Source organism: Anabrus simplex, chromosome 2, assembly GCF_040414725.1.
Source record: "Anabrus simplex isolate iqAnaSimp1 chromosome 2, ASM4041472v1, whole genome shotgun sequence".
Taxonomy (NCBI): Eukaryota; Metazoa; Arthropoda; class Insecta; order Orthoptera; family Tettigoniidae; genus Anabrus; species Anabrus simplex.
The window spans coordinates 927,596,040-927,622,160 of NC_090266.1; the positions used below are offsets into that span (position 1 = coordinate 927,596,040).

Consider the following 26,121-nt stretch of genomic DNA (forward strand, 5'->3'; position numbering starts at 1 on the left):
ATTTAGATTTTTACCATGTTTGGAGTTATTATTTGTACATTCTGATCACATTTTTGAATTCTGCATGAAATTTTGAATCAGATTAGCATATTTTTAATTAAAACCCCGGATCATGCAAGTTCCCTATTAAGTGTCAGGTATTCTCAGCGGTTTGACCTCAAATAATACCTTTTCGAAGAAGATACAATTTTCAGAAAGCTGACTGGGATAACTTCACCAAGAGTCTAGATGAAACAATCTTGAACATTGATCCAAGTCCAGAATCATATGATAAGTTCACTGATGCTATCAAGAAATGTTCATTCAAGTCAATCCCACGTGGTTGCAGAACACAGTACATACAGGGTTTAGATCCTTGTGCAGTACAAGATCTGGAAAAGTACATTTTGCTTTTTGAAGCTGATCCTTTTAGTGAAGAAACAATACAGGCTTGCAATAAACTTATAGAGACTGTTGGTAAATTGAAAAGGGGATGTTGGATTAATTTGATGGAAGAATTGGATATGTCACAGAGCAGCATGAAAGCCTGGAGACTACTATAGCGTTTGAACAATGACCCCACCAAGGCATCTGTTCATTATGATGTATCCCCCAAATGAAATCGCCCATCGGCTCTTGTTGAATGGCAAAGTTAAACGCAGAGCTAGACCACCAAAATTTCTAAGGAACACAGAAGATGAAACCTGTGAAATATCCAAATCTTTTGTTTTTGGAGAGCTGGAAAACGCCATCAAGATGTGTAAGAACAGAAAGGCACCTGGTCTAGAAGACATTCTTATAGAGCAAATTAAACATTTTGGAAATGCTACCAAAGAATGGATACCCCAACTCTTCAAATACTGCTTGGAGCGCTGTCACATTCCAAAAATCTGGAGGAAGGCCAGAGTAGTTGCTATCCTTAAACCCAGCAAGGACCCTAATGACCCTAAGAACTTTCGACCGATCTCCCTTTCGTGTCACCTCTACAAGATCTTTGAAAGAACACTTCTTAACAGTCTTGCACCATCTGTGGAGCCTTTGTAAATCCCAGAGCAAGCTGGTTTTAGGCCAGGCATGAACTGTACTGCACAAGCAGTAAACCTAACACAGTATGTAGAAGATGGTTTTCAATCCCAAGCAATCACAGGAGTACCTTTTGTAGACCTTTCTTCTGCCTATGACACTACAACATCAAATCATGTTACAAAAACTGTACAGCCTAACAAGGGATTTCAAGCTTACCAAAACTGTTGCTGCCCTTTTACAGAATCAACGATTCTTTGTTGACTTTCAGGGTCAGCGAAGTCAATGGAGAGCGCAAAAGAATGGTCTTCTTCAAGGAAGTGTGCTAGCTCCCTTACTTGTCAATATATATATCAACGACCAGCCACATCCACCTCATACTAAAAGCTTCCTATATGCTGATGATCTGGCCTTGGCTACTCAGAGTGAATGCTTTGAAAGAGCAGAAAACAATCTCGCTTCAGCATTGGATATTTTGTCTCAATACTATGAGACCAATAACCTCAAACTCAACCCATCAAATACTCAAGTGTGTGCTTTTCCACCTGAAGAACAAACAAGCCTCAAGGAAGCTGCAAGTGAAGTGGAAGGATAAAGTTCTAGAACATAATTACACACCAAAATACTTGGGTGTTACTTTGGATCGTTCTCCAACTTACAGGGAGCACTGTTCAAACATCAAGGCAAAGGTCTCTTCTCAGAACTCCCTGCTCCGAAAAGTGACAGGTTCAAAGTGGGGCGCCCACCCTCATATGGTAAGGACAACAGCCTTAGCACTTTGTTACTCAGCAGGGGAGTATGCTAGTCCCATTTGGTATAAACCTACACATGCCAGAAAGGTCGATGTTGTCCTGAATGAAACATGCAGACATATTACAGGATGTCTGAAACCAACACCAGCAAACAAACTGTACTCCCTTGCAGGAATAGCCTCTCCTGAGATCAGACGTGAAGTAGCTGCAAATGTGGAGAGGTTAAGGGCTTCTACCAGCTCAGCCCACCCCCTACATGGACACAATATACCACCAACTCGATTGAAGTCCAGGATCAGATTGCTAGTGCAGATGAAAGGGAGACCAGACGTCTACTCCAGAATCAGAAGATCCCTTTTCATCCAGAACGCTTAAAATAGGAGGAAAAGCTTCCCCTCTGGTCATGAAGAGACCCGGACTAAATGGAAGGCACTGAACAGACTAAGAGCAGGCATTGGAAGATCAAAGGACAATAGGAAGAAATGGTGCCTCCTGAAGGGGGATCAGACTATGTGAATGCGGCATAGTACAAATGACAAGGCACCTTATTAATTGCCCTCTATGCCCTGTTAAATGCACAGAATTTGATCTGGCGCAGGCCAGTATCAGTGCTGTTAACGTGGCCAAATTCTGGGTCGATATTTTGTAAATAACTGTTTGATTTTATGTAAATATTGTAATTTCATATATTTTATCTCATTTGCATCTATAATCTATACTGTGCTATTGACACAAATAAATAAATAAAATAACACTAATAGGAGTGACCAACTGTCGTATGCAATGTCTCTTAACCCTTCTGGACCAGCACACCAGCAGCGGGCGCAGTGTATTGGACCTCAGCAAAGGTAGGATTGAGACTGTCACACCAAATGAGCTGGAATATATATGGAGAGAGTGGCTATCGTCATTGAAGGAAGTTGAACTGGCATCTGCCATGTCTTAAATATAGCAAGTGTGGAACAGAGCAAGGTGTAACAGAGATTATTTCAGGTGATAATAATATCGGAACACTGCTAGCATGGAAACCGTAACTATGTGATGCGTTTAAGTTTTCCTTAAACAGAGGTTCCCTACAGAATCGCAATGTAGGATAACAAGCACAGCAAGTCTGCAACTTTAAGTAGAAGAAAACAAAGTACGTAACAGTTTGTTCTTGCTTCAAGCAATATTTCATTGAAGATGATTAAATCATTTATTGTTTTATCACAAAAATTTGCAGATATTTATACATCTCCAATTTATCAACGTACAGAACAATGTAGGCCTTCAGTAAAAGATTATGAATTAGGATGCATATCTAAAACCAAGAATATTAAAAACAATTTATTGAATTATCATACATTTCAAAGGCAACCTTTCTTCACAAACGGTGTTTGTAATATAGACTGGAAATAAAATTTTCAATAAGCGATATGAATTTTATATTGATGTATTAATAGTTACATTCCTGAATTCAAAACACATCTCTTACATGAACCGATACATATTCTATAGCTCTGACTCATTATCCCTTGAAAAGTATTAATTTTGTGTATATCTTTTCTTTTTTTTTTACATCTTGCTTTACATCACACCAACACAGATAGGTCTTGTGTACATCTGCCTTATGGTTTCACCTCTCAATTCTTGCATAATAGTTCCGCATCTATGGTACAGTCTAAGTGTAAAATACTTCTTTAAGAAAAGTTTTGTCAGAGTGGTGTAATGGCATCGCTCATTGGACTCAGTAGCAGTAAATAAATGAACGTTGCTGTAATAGAACTGGCCTGGAACCAACAAGAGAACGTCAGTCTGTAACTTTAACATCAGGTTTTTGCTTTTTTTGCATTAATGACTGCTTCTTTTCTGAAAACATTTTAAAGAAATGTGGCATAATTTCACATCATGAGTTGGATTAAAAGAAGACTATATTTTACATGCAAGAAAACTCCCTCTGTAGTTCTGTGGTAGAGTATTAACCCCTGGATCTCAAGATAGTGGGTTCTAACCCGGCCGAAGTAGTCAGATCTCTGGTGACTCATTTGGTGTTCACCCGACAAAATTCATTAAAACTCAGCCATGAATGCCAAAGAAAGATTTGGTTTACTCTGCCATCTAGATGTCTGCAGTAAAATGGAACGTTGAAACTGATGAGCAGGCAGCCAGATGGTGTCAAATTACAATGCCTATGTATGGTAGCAGAGTCCATATTATAATAATAATAATAATAATAATAATAATAATAATAATAATAATAATAATAATAATAAATATATAATATAAATAATTATAATAATTATTATTATTGTTATTACTATTATTATTATTATTATTATTATTATTATTATTATTATTATTATTATTATTATTATTATTATTATTATTATTATTAGCTGTAGTATCCGTTGTTGATGGGACAATTACTCTCATCTGTGCATGATGACATTTCTGTCCAACCATCCGAATGTTCCCAGATTTGGACGCACATAAGTGAACATGCCTTTCCCTGCCAGCAGTTTATCATGATGTACTAGCTTCCTTGCTCTCCGTGGCCCTTTACAGTTTGCTGGAGTTTTTTTTTTTTTTTTTAAATCTGATTATTCATTACAACATGGCCCAGAGACAACATTTGGATGACTTCACACGGGGAAGAATCACCGGGAAACTGGAAGAAGGACGAAGTGTGACGAATGTAGCCAGGAGTTTGGTATTGCTCACAGCATTGTTTCATGTGCATGGAGAGGATTCTGAACCACAGGCACTGCTGAGGAGGGGGACGACCACAGTCATCTACAGCAGCAGATGACCACTACATAGTGCAGCGGGCAAGAAAAGACATACGTCAACAGCATGTCCAACTGCAATCCCATTCAAACAGGACTGCAAGGCACCCAATCTCACGCTCAACAGTGGCACGGCGAACACATGGGGGTGGTCTGTTTGCCCAACGATCATTACATTGTGTTCTATTGACAGCAGCATCGGCAACACCATTTGTGATGGTGCCAAGTGCATCAGGTCTGGACCGACGAGGAGTGGGGTTGCATGCTCTTCTCAAATGAGAGCAGATTCAGTCTGAGTACTAGACATAGACATACTCTCATCTGGCGAGAGGTGGGAACACGTAATGCAGCCAGGAACAATGTCGAACATGATCATTTTGGTGGTCCAATTCTTGTGTTGCGTGGGGAGGCAAAATGTTGCATGGGCATACTGACCTCCAAATCTTTAAACGGGGTACACTCACCGGTCAGCGTTATTGTGACTGTGTACTCCTTCCCCATGTGCGTCTTTTTAGTCGTGCATTCGGCCCCGACTTCATTTTTATGGATGACAATGCACGACCGCAACGAACAGTGAAGGTGGAGGAGCTCTTGGAACGAGAGGATATTAGGCGAATGGACTGGCCTGCCCGTTCCCCAGACTTAAATCCCATCAAGCACATGTGGGACATGTTGGACAGACGTATTGCAGCATGTCCACACGCAGCAATGACCACCCAACAGTTGTTAACCACACTGGTGGAGTAATGGAACTCCCTACCACAAGAACTCCTTACCAATCTTGTAGCCTGCATGGGAACACACTGCAGAGCATGCATTGCTGTTCATGGTGATCACACACCTTTTTCAGAACCATGTCCCTTCTTTTGTGATGTCCAGTGGACCATCATGAGTCACAGTGACTTAGGAGTAATTTATTGTCTCTATATAAAAGTGTCATTTCTGTTTGTCTCATCACATATTTCTTTCAGTTGCCTACTGTACCATACTGTAGCAGTTCTTCTTATGTATGGTTGAAGTTTCATCAAGCTATGTTACTTGGCAGTGACACAACATGCAAAAGTTACTTTCGTCCTTAAGTTTTACACAGCAGTGTATAATTATTTATTTAATTAATTATTTATAGTCTATACTGTAGTGCCTTATTCCCTGACTTCACATACCCATTTTAATTAAATTCTGTTCACCCATATTCGTGACAGTTTATACGGACTAAGCAACAAAAGTATAAATTAATTAATATCTCTGTTATCATAGCCAGTATGGTAAAACTGTATAAGACATAAATGATCAGAAATTGTATTCTTTATAACTTTAGCATTAATCGACAGGTCTATTAATAACATAGATATTTGAGAATTAAATAGTAGGCCTTCCCCTAAACTACCATTTCACTCAGCATGAATACAATTATTTATAGACGAAAGTGTAGTGTCTTTTTCCCAGACTTTGCATACTGATTTTCATTAAATTCTGTTTAGCTATTTTCTAGTGATGCGTGTACAGACAGACAGACAGACAGACAGAGATAATGGAAAATTAAAAATTGTATTTCCCTATTATTGTGGACATGAAAGACAAAGAAATACCATTTTTTAAATTCTGAGCAATGTACAGACTAAACTCTTATTTTATATTACTTCAATGCAAGAAGGCCTTTCTTCTCTTTGAAATGCTAAAAAGCATAACCTTTAGACAGGCGTGGCATTTAATTCTTTTCCCTACCGCACAAATGACTTTTCCTACTATGTACTCAACAATATTTCCAGAGTACCTGGTGACTCGTAATCTGTAGCACAGTAATCAGGATCAGTAGAGGTGCTTTCTTGAGAACAAACCATAGCAGATAAGCACATCACTTTCTTACTCTTTACAATTTGCAGTGGTCCATGGGTCAATCTGTCCAAGTAAACATTTCCCGTATGCCAATCTGAACTGCTCTGCAATGGGATTACAATTTCTGTTTCCTCCCTTATCAAGAATGGATGAGAAGAGCATTTCTAAATATTACTGATTTAACCTTCTTGTAAATAATTAAGAGATGTGTCATCTGCCCAGATATATGTCTCTGCCAGTAACTTTACACTAAACAGGTCAATAATAAATCATATTCTGGAACTCGACTGATTGACTTGTCTAGAAGAGTACATTCCAGAAATTTCAATCTCTTCAGGTAATTAATGCACAGATCTATCTGTCGCACAACTAGGTCTTCATTCTTCCTGGAAAGAGGGGACTTTGTGCGTTCCCCCATTGGATGGTACAAATTCAAAATATAAAATATCAAGTCCATAAACTTTTAAAATTCCACAGGCGCTTCACAAAACCTTGGAATTCTTCTATTCATAAATATGAGCAGAATTTCAAAGCCTTTAAAACAGAATTTCTTCTAGATTCTGCAGAAAGAGAAACTTTCACCTTCTGAGATTGACACTGTATATAAAACAGCCTCAATTTATTAGCTACATATAAATCTTCACTTTCCTGCAGAGAAACTAATTTACAAAAGTATTCTCATTTAATTTCATTCTCACTGTTGTTACTTGTGATTAGAAATTTTTAATTTGCAATTAAATTGCACATCATCTTCAAGATATGTGCAGCATCAAATATACAACACAAACTTTCTCCGGGTCAGCAGGATTAAAAATTGAGCACTGTGGTGAATCTGCACAGAAGGTTATGCCTAATTTCTCCATCGCAGATGTGTTCACGGCTACACCATCACACACTACTGCTGTAATATTTATTCCAGTTGTCTGAAGTTTTATGAGATACTGATCTACTACAGGGTGGCACACGAAATGTCATACATCGAAAATGTTTTATAAAATGTGTAAACCTGGGCTCACAACCACGTCCTTTCGTGAACAGAAACCTTACTTCATACGTGATCCAACAGGCAGCACCACACGTCGCGCATGCGTACCGGATGCCAGTTATACAGCATGGCGGACAATGGGAGATGTGACGCGGTAACAGGTGAAGATAGTGTTGTTTTATGCGGAAACAAAGAGCGTAGCTCGGACCCAGGAAAGGTTTCATGTTCATTTCCATACTCGGTGGGTTCCTTGCTGGCAGACGGTATATAGACTGGCCAGGCAATTTGAAACAGAAGGCAACTTACTGGAGAGAAAACGGCCCCGCCTCAAGCCGTCCGCTCACCGGGGAATGTTGCTGCTGTGAGAGCGGCTGTGGCTCGGAGCCCCTCCAAATCCACCAGAACTGCATGTGTTCAGCTGGGCATCTCTCGTCAGTCAATTTAGAAAATACTGCAGTCTGATCTTGACACGTTTCCATACAAAATGACAATAGGTCATAAACTAACGGCACTTGACAAGCAACGGCGAGTACAGTTTGCTGTGTGGGCTATTGCGGAAGGTGATCCCGTATTGCACAACACATGGTTCATCGATGAGGCACACGTCCATCTCAATGGTGCAGTGAACAAAAAGAATGTCCGGTTTTGGGCGAAGGAACGTCCTGCCATTGTGCACGAGGTTGAAAGTCACGGTGTGAAAGTGTGGGTGTGGGCTGCAATTTCCAGTCATGGAATTACTGGACCAATTTTTTACAATGACACAATCAATAGTGTGCGTTACTTGGACATGTCAACAAACAGTTTCCTTCCAGAACTCACGACTACCAATAGAGACACAATGGGTGGTGTGAATAAAAATGAGTCTAAGCGAGTGAGCGTGTGCTCGCTGAGTGCCTGAGTGTCTCCCTGCTGATGAGCTTCCACTCCGCATTTGCGGTGAATAAAAATATAGAGGGGAAGCACAGCGTACACTCGAGTGTCTGGAGCACCCTCTGTGTCACTGATCAAGGTCAGGTGACGACAGTGTAGAATTCCAGTCTGCTTTTATCTCCATTTTAAAGGAATATACTACTATGTTTTCAGAGTCACAGTTACCGGATAAGAAACACAAGAAAACAAGTGCAATAAATGCAGTTCAGTGTGAACTACTCGCTAAATTTAACTTTAACATTTCTGTCCAATAACTATCTGATTTGGCTGAATGGTCAGCATTGAGGTCTTCGGTTCAGAGGGTTCCAGCTGGTTCGGGGATTTTAATTGCCTCTGATTAATTCTTCTGGCCCGGAGACTGCGTGTTTGTGTTTGTCCCAACACTTTCCTCTTCATATTCGCACAACACACTACGCTACCAACCATCACAGAAACACGCAATAGTGATTACATCCCTCCATCTAGGGTTGGCATCAGGAAGAGCATCCAGCCGTAAAACAGGGCCAAATCCACATGTGCGACACAATTTGACCCAAGACCCCACAGAGGTGGGAAAAGCGGTAGAAGGAGAAGATGATTTTCCGTCCAACTGTTGGTAAAAAATTACAAAACATGAAAATAAGACTGAAATATAAAGTAGAATTAAAGCGTACGGGAAACAAATGCATATCGTTAAAATAATAGGAGAAGCGGCTGATGAATCTGATGCAGCCATCGGCCGTCTGAAAGGTAGGAAATCATAGCCTGAATATTACGACATTAATACATTGAGGAAAATGGTAGGCCTATAACGTAAATAACAAACATCAATTATGTTGAAAATAATATATTGACAATTGAATGAAATTTTTAAGGAGCTAGATCTGCAGGACCGGATGAGTTGGCCGTACGGTTAAGGGCGCAGCTGTGAGCTTGCATCCGGGAGATAGTGGGTTCGATACCTCACTGTCAGCAGCCTTGAAGATGGTTTTCCTTGGTTTCCCATTTTCACACTAGGCAAATGCTGGGGTTGTATCTTAATTAAGGCCACGGCCGCTCCCTTCCTACTCCTACACCATTCCTATCCCATCCTCGCCATAAGACCTATCTGTGTCGGTGCGACGTAAGCAAGTTGCAAGATCTGCAGAAGTTGTCATCCCTTCGACTTCCTACTCTGCAAACATCGGAGTTTCTCCAAATTTGGGAGTCATAGACAGAGTCAGGTCGTGATACATCTACACTGGTTGAATTCTTCCTTTCCATTGCAAGTGGCCTGTACATTAATGCTAGGGACGCCTTTTCTGTTAATGTAGTCAATCCCATGAACATGTAGCTTCTGAATTTGTACGTGGGTACAGTCTACAGTTGCGACAGCATAAGGGAAGCTCAAACGTTCTTGCCACTTACCCCGTGCTTCCTGCATCTAAGCAACATTTGTTGAAATTTTATCTAATAATCTCCTTTCATTTCTGTTCATGTCAAAACCTGCCAAAAAAATTTTGACACAGTTCTCCGAGATGTTTTCACCAACTCCACTCTGAACCCAGGGTCACCAACATAACATGCTCCGCTAACCATTCAGCATGCTCCTTGAAAATCCACAGCCTGTTTCCAGTCATCTGTCTGGGTCAGGAATGGAATGAATGAAGCGGTGAGGATAGGAATTGTGCCGGCTGCCAAAGCCTGTCGCACTCCTCTGGGGCAATGATTAATGACTGACAAATGAAATATAATGATATTGGAGAGTACTGCTGGAATGAAACATGACAGGAAAAACTATAGTACCCGGAGGAAAACCTGTACTGCCTCCGCATTGTCCAGCACAAATACCACACGGAGTGGCCGAGATTTGAACCACGGAACCCAAAGGTGAAACACCGGTGCTCTGCCGTCTGAGCCACGGAGGCTCTTCAGCATGCTCCTTACTGGACCTTTTTAACACTCTGTAATCAAGTTGAGATGATTCTCTGCGAAGTTTATATAATTTTTTCTTCCGATTAACCACCAGCATTACCTCTGCCATGCTATTGAACTTGACACTATAATTTGGAGTCACCTACTGAGTTAGCTCAAGGAAACATGAGCAGGCGCTTACCGGAAAGAGTGCCTGCTTTATCTTTATTCACCAGAAATCTGGAGCGCCCAATCTGCTACTCGAGCGACTGGAGCGTGTGCTCAAGGTCACAGGTCTGCTGTGAGTGACTGTTTCCGACAGGCGGTTTTTATTCACCTCATTGCGAGTGCCTGTTCTAAATTCGCGAGTAAAGAGTGCGCGCTCATTTTTATTCACATGCAATATGGAGCTCATCCACACACAGCAAATGTTGTTCTGGACTTCCTGAATGAACATTTCGGGCCCCGTGTGATGTCCCATCGATATCCTGAGCGTTTCAGAGCGCCTCAATCTGGCCACCGCATAGCCCCGATCTCAATCCCTGCGACTTCTTCCTGTGGGGATATTTGAAGAAGACAATCTACAGCCATAAACCAGAAAATGTACAGCAATTGCAAGTGGCTATTGTGACATTCTTCCGAGGGTTGAGTGAGGACTTGTGTCGTAGAGTGATTACGAACATGCGGGTTCGCCTCGAAGCTGTTGTACACCGAGAAAGTGGACATATTGAACATGTCCTGCACACAGACTAACCATGCACATGTCAGTGAATGTTGTAACGCCATTTTGTATTAAATATGTTGCATATTACATTTTCTATAAACAATTTACAGTATATAACATTTCGTGCGCCACCCTGTAGGCTTTTTTTTTTTTTTCTGCTAGGGGCTTTACGTCGCACCGACACAGATAGGTCTTATGACGACGATGGGATAGGAAAGGCCTAGGAGTTGGAAGGAAGCGGCCATGGCCTTAATTAAGGTACAGCCCCACCATTTGCCTGGTGTGAAAATGGGAAACCACGGAAAACCATCTTCAGGGCTGCCGATAGTGGGATTCGAACCTACTATCTCCCGGATGCAAGCTCACAGCCGCGCGCCTCTACACGCATGGCCAACTCGCCCGGTCCCTGTAGGTTTGCTTTTATAAAAGCCGAGATACCATTTACAAGACAGTAACCAACTGGAATTTTCCATTTACAGTTTAGAACAGCTACCACAAAAACTACAGCTCTTTTAGCTTCTGGGCAAGCATCATTGCCCATAGATGCCCGGCTAAAGTTCATGTGACCACAATACCCTTTACTGTCCCAGATGATCTCCTTTATAGTAGCCATCTCATCAAACATAAGAGTGCCAATAATAGGGGCTTTTCCTCAGAAATCTTTCTGAAAGCCTCCTCTGTAAAGCCAGGACTTCCATCAATTTCTTCAGCCCAGGATCAGAGAGTCCTTGGAAGAGGTAACTTATTCATAACCTCTCTCTTTATGTAGGAATCTACAGTACTGGCAGAATAAAATTGAAGAGCAATAGCAAATTTCTTTTATGTTCTCACTGTAACACTTGGCCATTGCCTTAATTAAGGTATAGCCCCAGCAATTGCCTGGTGTGAAAATGGGAAATCATGGAAAACCATCTTCAGGGCTGCTGACAGTGGGATTCGAACCCACTATCTTCCGAATGCAAGCTCAAAGTCGCGCGCCCTTAACCACACGTAAATTAAATGAAATTGAACTCTCCACCTATAAACATGCTCAGGATAAATAAATAAATGAACTAGTAAATGAAACTGAACTCACGAGTATTTACAGAAGATGTTGAAAGTGATCTCCTTGAGCTGCGATACAAGCTTCACATCTTGTAATGAGATTTCAAAACATACTTTGCAGTTCATGGGCACTGATGGAAAGCATAGCATTCCTGTTTTTGACGTTTAATTCTTCTGTAGTTCGAGAATTATTCCTGTAACCTTTTCGTGTGAGATTTCCCCATAGATTAAAGTCTTGGGTACTTCAATAAGGTGAACGAGGGGGCCATAAGTCTTTACTGATGATCCGATCAACATCTAACACTCCCAGCAACCATTGCATACAGCTACGTGCTATACAGGCCATCAAACCGTCCTCCTGGAAATAGCCGTACCATTTTTCTTCTTCAGTCAGTTCAACAAAAAAAACGGTTCGAGAATAATGTGAATATAAAGGTCAGAAGTATTCATGTCTTGGAAATATATCGGACCGGTAATTTGCTGGGCAGTAATAGTGCACCACATACCCACCTTAACATCGTGCAGAGGTCTCGGTTGTAAAATGTGCGGGTTCTCTGTATCCCAGATCCTATTGTTCTGTGAAATGACATATCCACTCACTCATAAAAAGAAAGTTCGGATCCATGATACCACCGTAGACACTATCCATTAGCCAACTGCAAAATCTCATTCTTGCAATGACAGCTGTAGGCTCTATGTTATGGACTGAATGAATCTGGTAAATGTAATAATTTTGTTGCATTACAGTATGTGCTGACGAATGTGAAATGCCAGTTTCGTGAGCTACCCTCCGAAGCGACTTATGTGGACTGACTTGCAGACTTGCCAGTATATCTTCTAACCTCTCCTGTGTGAGAGCTGTTCTCCTTCGCTGGTTTCTCTTATTAGTTACAGAACCAGTACTATGCCACTTGTGACTACGGAATTTCCGAAGGCACCTTTTAAACATTTTTTTTTTCTTGTACAAACAATACTCTACCAAAAATATTCTCTGCACTGCAGTGTATTTACCATCGCAATAATAAGCTCACAGCACACCTTAAAACTCCAATAGTCACTAGCGAATTGCTACATAAGCTGACAAGGCTACTTATCACGTCAAGCTTGATACAAGCCATATGGTCCACACCCATCTTGACACAAGCCATATGGCACTAGCTTGGGGATTCCCATGGCCTGTGAGCAAACAGGCGAAGCCTTAAATTATACTTCACGACACCACTGTACACAAAGATGATGGTGGGTAGGAAACCCATGACAAGACACATAATGAGCATTGTGAGACTGTTAAGTTTCCTTCAACCAAGCACCTAGAAGTGGCTCAGGCAGACACAAAGGCCTGGAATGACGGTGCTACATGTTCCTGGATGGCAGACTCCATAACACTTGAATTTACTCATGCTTATCGGAGGACGAGATGATCCTCTCTCCTGGTGGTCAGTAAGGGCTCTCTGAGCCCAGCTGCTGTGTGTGCATGCTCTCAGGCATCCAGTGATCTGAGCATGCAATAAGAGTCTGGTCAGAACAGTCCAGATGAGAGATGATATGACAATCCAGCCTTGCACATTCCAAAAAAGCATTCCCTCACAAACTGTGATAACCAGGCAAAATCTCCCAGATTGCATTTTTGAGGCATGTTGAGCAAATGATGAGTTTTCCACAACCAGAAGCAGCATTCCACTATGTACGAGTATCCTCTGCAAGCCTTTAAATAGGCCACACGTGGCAGCATTTTCACAGCCTCTGGTGGAAACATCATGCAACATCACTACGCTAATCATTTGACTATCTGCTTGAGATATAACTGCATGCTAACTTTTGCAGCAAAATAACGACTCCTTCATGGTGCACAATTGTTTTATTGAAGAATGTATGTTCACAAAGTACTGTGTTATGCAAGCACACAAATCAGACAGACTAGTAGATTCCCTATTTTTAAAATTTTTTTTTTACTAATTGTTATACGTTGCACCGACACTGACAAGTCTCATGAAGATGATGGTATAGAAGTAGGAAGGAACCGACCGTGGCATTAAGGTACAGCCCCAGCATTAGCCTGGTATCAACATGAGAAACCACAGCAAACCATCTTCAGCGCTGCTGACAATGGGGTTTGAACCAACTATCTCCTGAATGCAGGATGCAAGAGTTATGCGATTGTGGTTTGTGCTGATGGCCAAACATCATGTTTAGCTGCTATGCGACCCAAACCACGTAGCCACTCATTTGATGATTCCTTTTACACTGCTACTCTATACAGCAGAATGGACATGGATTTTAGCCTCAGTATGAAATACAGACATTGCAGTACCTGTCAAACAGTACTGTTACACTACTCACAGAGTCCCTTCTCCTCCCACAAATTTCAACCTTAACAAGAGCTTCAGCGTAAGACAATTTCAAATCTTCCTCAACTTTAAGGTGCAGCCTGACTTGAACCTCTCATTCCTCCTATACAGCACTAAGCACCAAGTAAAGCACTAATCAAGAGTTCCTCCTCCCATTTCATTTCATGAAAATTTAAACAAAAATATAAAATTTATCTTGCACCTACCTGAGAAGAATCCCATGGCTGATGCCCATTAGTCTTTTCACCACTCTGAGGGAATATTTTCAGATCCAGACTAGGCAGAGATCCATGCCTACTTAGAGCCAACGGAGGTAACTCAAGGCTACTGACAGACTGAGTATCAAACATTGGTTCTTTTATTCCTAATCCTGGCTGATTTTCAAAGAGAACATCTTTGTTGTATTTTCCATCAGAAGACCAAGCTTCAGGACCAATAAAATCTCCAAATTCATCATCTTTATCTTCCACTATCAATGAATTACTTCCAGTAACTTGTTCAATCCCTGATGCAAGTAAGTCTTCTTTGCCAATACCTTGTTCAATTGGCCTATCGTATATTTTGCCCAAAAAACTCAAACCACTATCTTTCTCAACAGGTGTCTCACCAGCTTCTGAATTCCATATGTCAAAATCACCAACATTTCTACCAATGTTAGAGTAACTTAACTTCCAATTCTCAATATCTTTAGTTGTTTGAGTAACTGCCAAATTAAGATCCCATGATAAATAATCACTACTGAAGTCCAAACCACATTTACCTGATGAGACACTAGCAACAGTTTCAGGTGAAATTGTATTTGTCACTATATTGTTGGCAGGTATGTCATCAGGAATACAAGATGTTCCAGCTGAAGTTTGTGCTGATTCAAATGACCCCCAGTCATCAACATTGAATTCTATACCTTGCAGTGTATTTATTTTAGATGATGGCCAAACATCATCCTGCATAACAGGAATCTGGCTTCCAGTGATATTCTGTTCTTTTGCTCTCACTTCATTAAATGGGTCCTCAGCTGGTGGCAATTCAGCAGAAAGAAAATCACCAAAGTCATCAGATGAATTATTATGGTCTCTTTCCCCACCTGATGGTACGGTATTTGTGAAGGAAAGGGCTCTGAGAGCACTATATTTATCTTCTTCTATTGACATGAGTTCTTTGCTGGCTGCAACAGATTTTGTCACACTTGAATTTGGTTTTTCCAACTGAGAAATATCCAATACTACTGGTTTTGCTGGCAAAGTGGAATTTGTTTCTTTCAAGGATGACTGCTCACTATCATCAACCCTTTTCTCTGTACGAATCGCACTTTCTTTTAAGACAAAAGTTTTACTCTGCACAGGTTTTGTAACACATTTAGCAAATATCTCTGAAGCATCAGAAGAGTCTCCATTTTCTGGGTCCTTAGCCTGTTGAAATTCTGAGAATTCATCCTCCACAGGAGTACTGACATTGTGGTGTGGCAACTGGTGTGATCGATGATGATGGTGGTGGTGATGCTTATGATGACGAGCTTTTGCTTGCCTTGGAGTACCAAGAGAGTGGTTGGCTAGTCTACTACCAATACCTCGCCCACCGTTACCCATCACAACAACACTTGGAAATGTTTGATTAACAGATACATCAGAAAGAGACTTCAGATCAGAAGTAAGCATAGAACTGGGAACAGGCGAAACATTTTCTTTGCTGGTTGTCAGAGAAGCATCTCCTGTTGTTGTAACTGCTGCTGCTGCTGCTGCTGTTGTTTCAAAGACAGCACTTTGAAAATCAGTAAACTCGTCCCCTGCTTCCACATTTGTATTAGTTGTCATCTGCAATTTTGTATTTTCTTGATAATTTTTGTCTGGCTGAAGATCGCTCACTTCTCTTTCCTGCACAACTGTCATACTAACAGTGCTCAGGTTCAAACTAGGGATAGGAGGTTGTGGAAGAACACTCAGAATGCTGACACTGTTGAACGTGCAACCACTCTGTGGACAAAAAAAGGAAATAAATAGATAAATAAATAAATAAATAAATAAATAAATAATATTGCGAACATTTAATATAGGTAATAACTAGAGCTCGGAAGTTGAGGAAAAATCCTTTTATTTTCGAGTGTCCGAAGACGATGCCCAACATAATATATTGTTATGAATAAAACTCCATCTGTATCATTACTCAAATTTATTCAGGATGGCCTAATAAATGCACACACACACACACACACACACACACACACACACACACACACACACACACACACACACACACACACACACACACACATATATATATTTAAACACAAACAATTCTAACCAGTTATGAATGGCCACACTAATTACAAGTCTATTTACAAATCTCTCTACCTTATGGCGCAGCAAGTGTCCAGCCCGTTCCTTTATATGGGACACTAATCCTTACTTTCACTTTCCCCCCAAGTGCAGTCACCTCCTACAGGCACTGTGCGTAGATGGCTGGATTTGAACACAATGCCCCTGGCTATACAACACACGACGACTGCTCGTCGGTTCGACTCCAATGATAGTCCAGTACTTCACACAGTCCCATGCAGTAAACAATTGAACAGCTAAACAGTATTCAACAGCAGGACAATACAACAGTGAACATAAACACATGTCCATTTATTCTCGCACTCACGATAGCACGTTTCCTCATTGGCTCACGGCGATCCTCAGTCCACAGAATTACACTAACACAGAGTACAATCTTTCGTTCTGGCGTCATCACCTACATGGTAGTCTCTCTGACACCACAACAACAGCTCCTCGTTCAGACCTCTGTGGGACACTGGTGACAGCCAACACCTCTGTCGCCCTCAGCCTAGCCACCAAACCGCAGCTCACTGAGTCTCGCACTGACTCCCCCACGGAGTCCAACCCTGACTGACTGCCCCTGGCTAGGCTCCCTTTTTATAGCTTGAGTGATTTGATCCAGAAATTTCACGATGTCACTACAGGCAGAACATTCCTGTTGAATCTCCAAGGAACTCACAGAAAAGCCGGCCGCCGAGAACAATACACGGAAGGGCCGGCCACACCCCACAGGCCGGCTGGGAGATTCCAGGTCGTCTGAGTCACCAGCCCCTTCCTGGAAGTACCAAAAGGAGCTACCACGGGGCTGGCAGGTAACAATATGTTCATTCTGAGTCATTGTAGGCCAAACAATTGTAGGTGGTTTTTTTTTTGCCTTCTATTGCATTTTTTTGGCTTACTGGTCTTCTTTTTTTTTTTTTTTTAGTTTTAACGGCTATTTTTCAATTTCACCTGCTTTCGACTACATTTTTACTGCCCATTCTCAATTCGAATCATCTAGGTCACCCAACATCTGTTAAACATCTTTTCTTTAGCAAATACATATTTTTGAACCATATATAAAATAAGGGAAAATTAAAGGAAAAAGAAATTAAACTAGTGCTTGAAAGAACCAGGGGTATCAAATTATGTGCAACATAAGTGAAATATTGAAAGCAGAAAATTTTGATGCGAGTGCTTTCGAAGAGGAAGATCCCACTTGCTTCAAATGTGAACCTGTTGATGTAGACAGAATGTTCTCGATGTTTAGCAACATGCACCTAAGAACCCGGAGATGACTATTGTGATATACTGACAAGCCAACTGAGGTAAGGTTTCCGAATTAGAATTTCTGTAACCCTAGTGTGGTTATGCCAAATATGATTCCAGTTATACTAATTTCAATTTCTTTCTCCAGGATGGCCAATGCAGGTTTGCTGAATTCATTCTAGGTGGAAAAAAATATTTAATTCTAAATTCTGCAAGGACTTTTTTAACAAACACAGAATTCTTTTTTTTAAAATTATGTTAACCTAAAAATATATGTTTGAAAGACGAAGTATTTCACTCATATTTTTGCACTGTATGTTGCATACCACCAGAATTTTACATTTTTGAACATTATATTTCTTCATTAAAACATGTAATTAAAACTAAAATTTGTAGATCCTATCTTGGATAATTTAGGTCTTTTTATAGGTGTTTATAGGTCTTCAACTTCCGAGCCTTAGTGATATTTCTCCAATATTTTATTTGAGATTCTAATTACTATATTAACAGTACCAGATCTAGTAAGCTAAAAACTATAATTAGTTAAGACAAACTGAAACTGTTCTAATTCTTTTTAATTATTAAGGATAAATGACCAAAAATGTGTTTTAAACAGAAGTATCGCTACTGTAAGCTCATATGTGTTTATACTAAACATTTGCATCTTGTATAAACATTGACCACAAATACATTCCTGACATCAGCCTTCAACATATACAAGCTAATAGAACATACACATCAATTTGATTTAATAGCAGGAATTTGCACATTTAAATCTCTCTTAAGTATCTAAACCATTTTTGTGCCCTGATTGACAAATCATGCACAGTAAAAATAATCAGGACCTATTAGTGTATCAGAATATCCAGTGGTAAGAAGAGACTCTTGAACTCGTGAAAATATGTCAATCTTAAAAATCAAATTTCAATCAAATTTTGAACAGAATGAATGAACTAACAAAAACAAAAAAAAAAACAAAAAAAGACAGAGTGAGTGTGAGTGTGTCAGAATGGAGTGCCGAGCAGTGTTTATCATGAAGCGAACACCATACGTGGCCGAGTGATAAGCACAGCTCACACAGTACACACGTATATTGTATGGCGACTGACAGTTACTATCAAAGCTGTTTGTGTTTTGAATATTTTTTCTTGAAGCAGAAGGTTTGAGCTTTCAAACGATATGCCTTGATCCCTATTCTGATAGTGTTTCATTCAGTGAAATTCAAGTGATATTCTTCCAGGGATGTTTATCTCTGCCAGCAGGAGGAACCATTGCATTTGTCTGCTGTCTAGTGACTACTATGCACACCTCTTACATTATACTTATCCCCCCCAACCCTCCCTCTCGGGGGAAGAACCAGACTGTCAACATAATCTGTCTACTCAGGGCTCACTGGAGAGTTTTTTTCCTGATCTTTTTCCTTATTACCTGATGTCTTGCATTCCCTCTGTCGTGAGTGGAGATGGCTTCTACATGCAAGTATGGGTTATCAAGTGGGGAAATAAAGGATGTTTTAGGAGAACAGTTAAATGATTCTGATGAAAGTTTGTTAGATTCAGATGGTGACTTGAGTGATGTGGATGATATTGCTGTATACAAAGTCCTTACTTCAGAATCAGATATGAGTGATATTGCGCAGAATGGCAATGTGCATGTCACGGCTAATACATTTTGATGCGAGAAAATGTCTAATTACATGGGTCAAACAGAATAGTTTATACGGAACCCAAGACCTCAGAACGAAACAGTTGGGGAATGTGATCATGTGAAAGTTTCTAATATGTTCTTTACAGATGAGTTAGTGGAACTAATAGTTCGTGAAACAAACATAAATGCTGAGCAGTGAATCCGAGCTAGGGGCTTATTCTTACCAATTTGTTCCAGAATGCGAAATTGGAAACCAGTCACCAAGGATGAGATATATGTTGTAATTGCTACTTTTATGCTTATGAGTATAATACAAAAGCCCACGCAATGAAGCTAATTTTCTAAAAATTCTATTTTGTCTATGCTAATTTTTAGGTACATTATTTCAATGGGTAGATTTGAACTGATTAGTAAATTTATGCATTTCAACAACAATGAAGCAGTTGATACATATCAGGGACCTTCCAAACTTTTCAAAATTTATCCGGTTATTTCCTGCCTGAAAGATAAGTTCTAGACTTTGTACTTACCAGAACATTGCAGTTGATGAGTCACTAATCCTATGGCAGGGTAGGTTGTCTTTTAGGCAATACATTCCCCTAAAATCCACAAAATTTGGCATAAAATCCTACGAATTATGAGAGTAAAGTTCAGCTATCTTTGGTAATTTATAATATATTCAGGGAAAGAAACCATATTTGAAACAACACATTCATCAACAAACACAACAAAAACTTATGCTATTGTTTTATTCCTGCGGAGCCACTTCTCAACAAAGAATGCAAGTTTTGGATGGATAATTTTTATAACTCAACTGTTTTGGCTCATAAGCTAAAGTCACTGAACAACAAGCTTGATAGATGCACTCGCTTAAGTGTGGCCAGTATCCAGTATTCGGGAGATAGTGGGTTCGAATACCGCTGTCGGCAGCCCTGAAGATGATTTTCCGTGGTTTCCCATTTTCACACCAGGCAAATGCTGGGGCTGTACTGTACTTAAGGCCACGGCTGCTTCCTTCCCACTCCTAGCTCTTTCCTGTTCCATCGTTGCCGTAAGACCTATCTGTGTCAGTGCGACGTAAAGTAAATTGTAATTTTTTTTTTTTAAATCACTGAAAACTATGTAGGAATTTCGCACCTCAACAGAAAGGACATCCCAAATGATGTAATCAACAGGAAATTAAAGAAGGAAGAATTTACAGCTCAGCATTCCGATCAGGTTTCTGACCTAAAGTGACATGATAAGAAAGATGTTGCAATGATTTCTATATTCCAGGCGGCAGAAACTGTCATAAACAAAACACAGCATGGTCACGAAAAAGTCAAGCATGTTTCCGTAGCCAACTATAATGATCACATGGCTGGAGTCGATTTGAAAAGTCAGCTCCTTCACGGCTTCCTTTTAGAGAGAAAAGATGACCAAGTGTTACAAGTTATTCAGGAGGTTAATGAATGTTGCCATTCTAAACACAATGATTATTTGTTGGAGAAATTCACCAGAATCTAGAATTGAAATTTAGAGTGGATGTTGTCCACGCACTGCTTGTGGAACATGCAAGTTCATTTGAAAGAAACATGCCCAGACATCATTCTTCAGACAAAAATGTACCTCGTCTCACTGCAAGGCATTTCACACCAACTGATGGAAGGAATAGACAAACCAAATGATGTCATGTGCTACAAGCGGAAAATTCAGAGAGAGAGAGAGAGAGAGAGAGAGAGAGAGAGAGAGAGAGTGTGTTTTGGTGTCGAGACTGCAAAGCAGGTCTCTGCATTGATGGATGTTTCAAGACGTTCCACACAAAACCCAACTATTAAGGTAAGATACCATCAAATTTTCTAAAAGAATAGAGTTTTTGAATACGGATGTGAAAGTATTATTGAAATTCATGTAACAATACTAAAGTTATGCTACTTTGAACAAAGTCTTACCCAAATCTGAGAAAATTTAAATGCCAAGCTTTGAATCCGTCCCGCAGCACAGAGACCACTGGGCATTTATGTCCACCTCACTGAGGGGTGAATTTATCACTGTTGGCTTGTGTTCGCTCGACATACACTTTGATGCAAACGTGTAATGGACTAGTATAACTTGGAAACAATTCTCTAAACCCATCAGTAAATAGTGAAATTATCGAAAAGCAAAAAGAGCAAAGTCACCTCCGTACAGGCCATGAAGGCCCTTGGAGGAGTGGAAGGTAAAGGCTTCCACCATTGTTAACCTCGGCACATGATGAGGTAGAGTGGTTAGCTCTAAGCCCGGCCGCCTTTGCTCCCAGGAATTAAACTGGTACTCAGTTTTGGTGTGGTGGTATTATTACTATTATTATGATTGTTGTTATTATTATTATTTTTTTTTTTTTTTTTTTTTTTTTTTTGCTAGGGGCTTTACGTCGCACCGACACAGATAGGTCTTTTGGCGACGATGGGATAGGAAAGGCCTAGGAGTTGGAAGGAAGCGGCCGTGACCTTAATTAAGGTACAGCCCCAGCATTTGCCTGGTGTGAAAATGGGAAACCACGGAAAACCATCTTCAGGGCTGCCGATAGTGGGATTCGAACCTACTATCTCCCGGATGCAAGCTCACAGCCGCGCGCCTCTACGCGCACGAACTCGCCCGGTATTATTATTATTATTATTATTATTATTATTATTGAGGTGTGGCTATACAATGCTGGTATTTCAATTTATGAAGTTGTTTACATTATTATTATTATTATTATTATTATTATTATTATTATCATCATCTAAGTAGTTATGTTCGACAGGTTGTCAGTACGGACTTTATTTTGTATAAATCATGGTCGTATCATTTATTATTTGTGTGTTGCATGATCTGTCTTATGTAACAGAACATGTGAGGTTATGTCACGATACTTATACTGTATGTTTATTAATACGAATTTATTAAATGTAAGAACATGTAATTAATAGTATATAATTTACTATTACCTGTAAATATGATGTATAAATCCGATGTAAATTTGTGCAACACAAGGTAAGAGTCTAGAACAACGCACCTTTGTCACTCGAGTTTTACAGAATGTTCTATTCTTTTGTATATAGGTTATTGGAGACTCGAGAAGATAGGAGAAAGCATGTTATGTCATACTTTTCTGGAAGCCTGGCCAGGCAAGGTATATAAAAGTACAGTCTTGGGTTGCTTAGTCGAGTTGTGAGCGAGAGTCGTTAGTCGAGTTAAGTATGAGAACTCATGTTGTGATTTTGTCATTGAAGTGGTTATGTTATGTTGGTACCAAATGTTCTGTAGTTGGTTGACATGCTAATGTGGCAGTAAATTGAGTTCAAGATGGTGGTTCATTTGATGTGCAACTATTAATGTGTATATAATTTGTAAATAAAACAGTGTACACAATTGACAGCATCTCGTGTGAATACGACAACTTCATTTAAGAGAGACACTGACTTAATCAGCATTAGTTTGTTTAAAGCATAACGGGTTAAGCTTTGTTGAGGGGAGTGAGGGGGTGTGCGTGCATGTGTGTGTGTGACAGTGTAAGCGTGCACTAATTTATCACCATTGCTTAGTTTACAGCATAAATGCTGAATGAAGCGAGGCATACGGGGATTATTATTCATTTACTGTTTATTTTACTGCAGTTGGTAATATCTGTATTTAATTCTGAAAGTGATACCATACTGTATAAATTTCAGCCAATGGCAGTGGCTATTGACGCAAGTGGTATGGAAAATGTTGCACGATTGATATTTGGTTATAAAAGTAAATCTATTCCTGGGGCAGACTGGCTTTGGCAAAGAATGTAATATTACTCTCCTACAAGTCGTAAGAGGCAAGATTTACATGATTCACCTTTCGCACTAATGCCAGGGTTTGATTTGCTAAGTCTGTTGTTAACATCAACAGAAGCAAAAGCTGAGAACAGTACCTCACCTTGTATTTTGAACTTTGATGTCTGGAGAAAAAGACCCCTGTTTGCACAATTAAACACTGAGCGAGATACAAGAGCAAAAAATCAAGTATCTTGAAGCTGAGAACTGCTGTACTCCATAATGACCTAACAAACCATGCTTGCAAATTCAGATGCTCAATTTTTTCCTTCCATAAGCCTTATTTGTACTGACTGATCATCATGTCAAATTCTAGTTCAGTCGCTACAATGTCTCCAAATAGTCTGATCTGCCAAATCGTAGACGGACTTCATCACTCCAAGATTTGAAGCTTTCTGAAATTAGTGTTAGCTGATAACGCTCATGAACTATGGTGCTAGCAATGCCTACACAGTGTCTCAGTGAGCATTTTAAGTCTAATAGTTCAAGGAACACAAATAAACTGGGAAATCCTAGTGCAAACTTAATTCAGAAAATGAACATTTCTATAACATACTGTTATTTGAGCTTTCAAGACCATCCAATGAACCCCTCAGCTATTGCAAATGTTTCACACACTATGACAAGGTGACCTGAGTAGAAATAATGATGATGATGATGATGATGATGATGATGATGATGATGATGATGATGATGATGATGATGATGATGATGATGATGATGATGATGATGTGAAAGTTCTTAAAGGTGCTAATATTTATTTCAACTATTATCTAACTACAGCTGTTACAGTGCAGTTTATACCGAAGTCCAAACACAGATCCACAGATTTTGGATCAACAAACACATGATAAATCAAAACTTCAGTCGTCATTACTACAAAGAGACTAGAATCACACAGGGCTCACCTTGAGTCCATCAAAGAAACTTTCAGCAGGAAAAACACATTTTGTTTTTTCCATACTTTCAAACTTGAACTTATCAGCTACCAAGCCCGTTCACTATGTTTCCAAGACAAGAACAGTAAACTTTTCTGAATAATCATGACAACTGTGAACCTTCTTGAAAATGTGAATGATCAGCTGAATAATTTGAATCCTTACTCAACTGTCCTCCTCCTCCTCCAACATCGAAGATCACAATTTCTAGTCTATCCTGTGTCTCTTCCTCCTGATCAAGAAATCATTGCATCTCCCCACAACAACAAGACATCAGGCAAGGATTTCATAGTTGCTGATCTTCTGAAAATGACTGGTCCCAGTTTGTTACCAAAATGGAAGAACTCTTTCATGATATATGGGAATCAGAAACTACTCGTCTCTTATACATTCTCTCCATAAAAAAAGAAATTTAAAAAAAACAGATGTAAATAACTACAGTTGCCTATAAAATCCTGTCAAAAGCACTTCAAACGTCACAATGAACCCACTGTTGATCCATAGAATGGTGAATACCAAGTCGCTTCTGTAAAACCCGCACCTGAAGCAAACAGATCTCTTCACTAAAGAGTATCGCCAAAATCAGATCATCTTGCACCAAACCACATGTATTGACTTTTGTTGATTCAGCCAACACCTATTCGGAAGTGAAATTTATGGAGGAAATCTACAGATCCTTTGAGATGAAAACTGGTGTTTGTCAAAGTGATGGGCTCTCACTCACTATTTTCAACTGTGTTCTTGAAAAGGTCATCCGTGACTGAAGAAACAGACTACCCCATAATGGGAATAGGTTGGCCACTGGATCCAGAACTGTGAGCATCGACTGCCTTGCTTTTGCAGGTGATGTAAACCTAATGGCAGATGACCTCAGCACAATCTCCCCTCCAGATTGAAACATTACAAGAAGTAGTTGAAGTTGTGGGACTCCCAGTATCATTTGAAAAAACTGAAGCAATGATGTCTGACCATAGTAATACCACTACATTCTCGAAAAAAACTATGGAAAAAAAATGCATTCATTTTAAGTATCTTGCAAAGATCATTTCCTTTAATTCGCAGAGAAAGCAGATCTAAAACATCAGGCTAAATCCATGGAAACAGCTTCTCACCTCTGCAAACCCATTTGTCAGTCCTACCTGATCTCAGGGTAAGCCTGATACCACAACTATACCACAGTAAAATATCCTGAAGCCTTATATGCTGCTGAATGCTTAGGAGTGAGTGTATAAGAGAGAGAGAGAGTGGGGAAGAGAGAAAGCATCTAAATAAACAAGAGAAATTTGCTACGAAACATCCTCAGATCACATCGAAATTCTGAGGGCAAATATTGCCTGAGGTCAAATGCAGAGCTGTCCTCTAAACCTGAAAAGCACTCACCTGTTATGAGGAAGTGCTATCTTATATTTTACAATATCTCCAGGAAGTCTTGATCTTCTCATGACTTGAAAATGTACCACCCTTTTGGGCAACTGCAGTGAATGAGGGTCTGGCTTGTGTCTCTGAGACACTGGTTCAAGAAAGAAGTTATTTCAAGACACAGGTATTACTCGCACACATTTTAATGACAGTTGGACACCCTAGTGCTGAATCGGTAGACCTCGGTTATTTTCGAGATTCGCATTGGCAACCTTTGAAATACAAACTATGAATCGCTTATGCATCGCTGTGTGACATCTGGCATACACTTCACGTACTAGTACTGCTGTTGTTTACACAGCAAAGCCAAACTATAGAATTCATGCTAGGAACAAGATTTGCAGCCAGAAATGTTATATAATGTGTGTGAGCGACAGTTGTTGGCTTAAGATAATAAAGGTTTAGAAAATTCTGTAGAAAATGCTGTATCAATCGATCATATTATCGATTCAATTCAGATTTCATTTCCATTCAGCTGGCAGTATTA

General features: G+C 39.9%; 1 protein-coding gene across 1 annotated transcript in view; it reads right to left on the reverse strand.

Moving 5' to 3' along the window:
• Positions 1-26,121, reverse strand: part of LOC136863191 (synergin gamma) — a 236,612-nt gene that overhangs the window by 80,705 nt on the left and 129,786 nt on the right. The window contains exon 5 of the mRNA XM_067139548.2: positions 14,465-16,228. Coding sequence (XP_066995649.2) covers positions 14,465-16,228 — 1,764 coding nt within the window. The remainder of the gene's footprint in view (positions 1-14,464; positions 16,229-26,121) is intronic.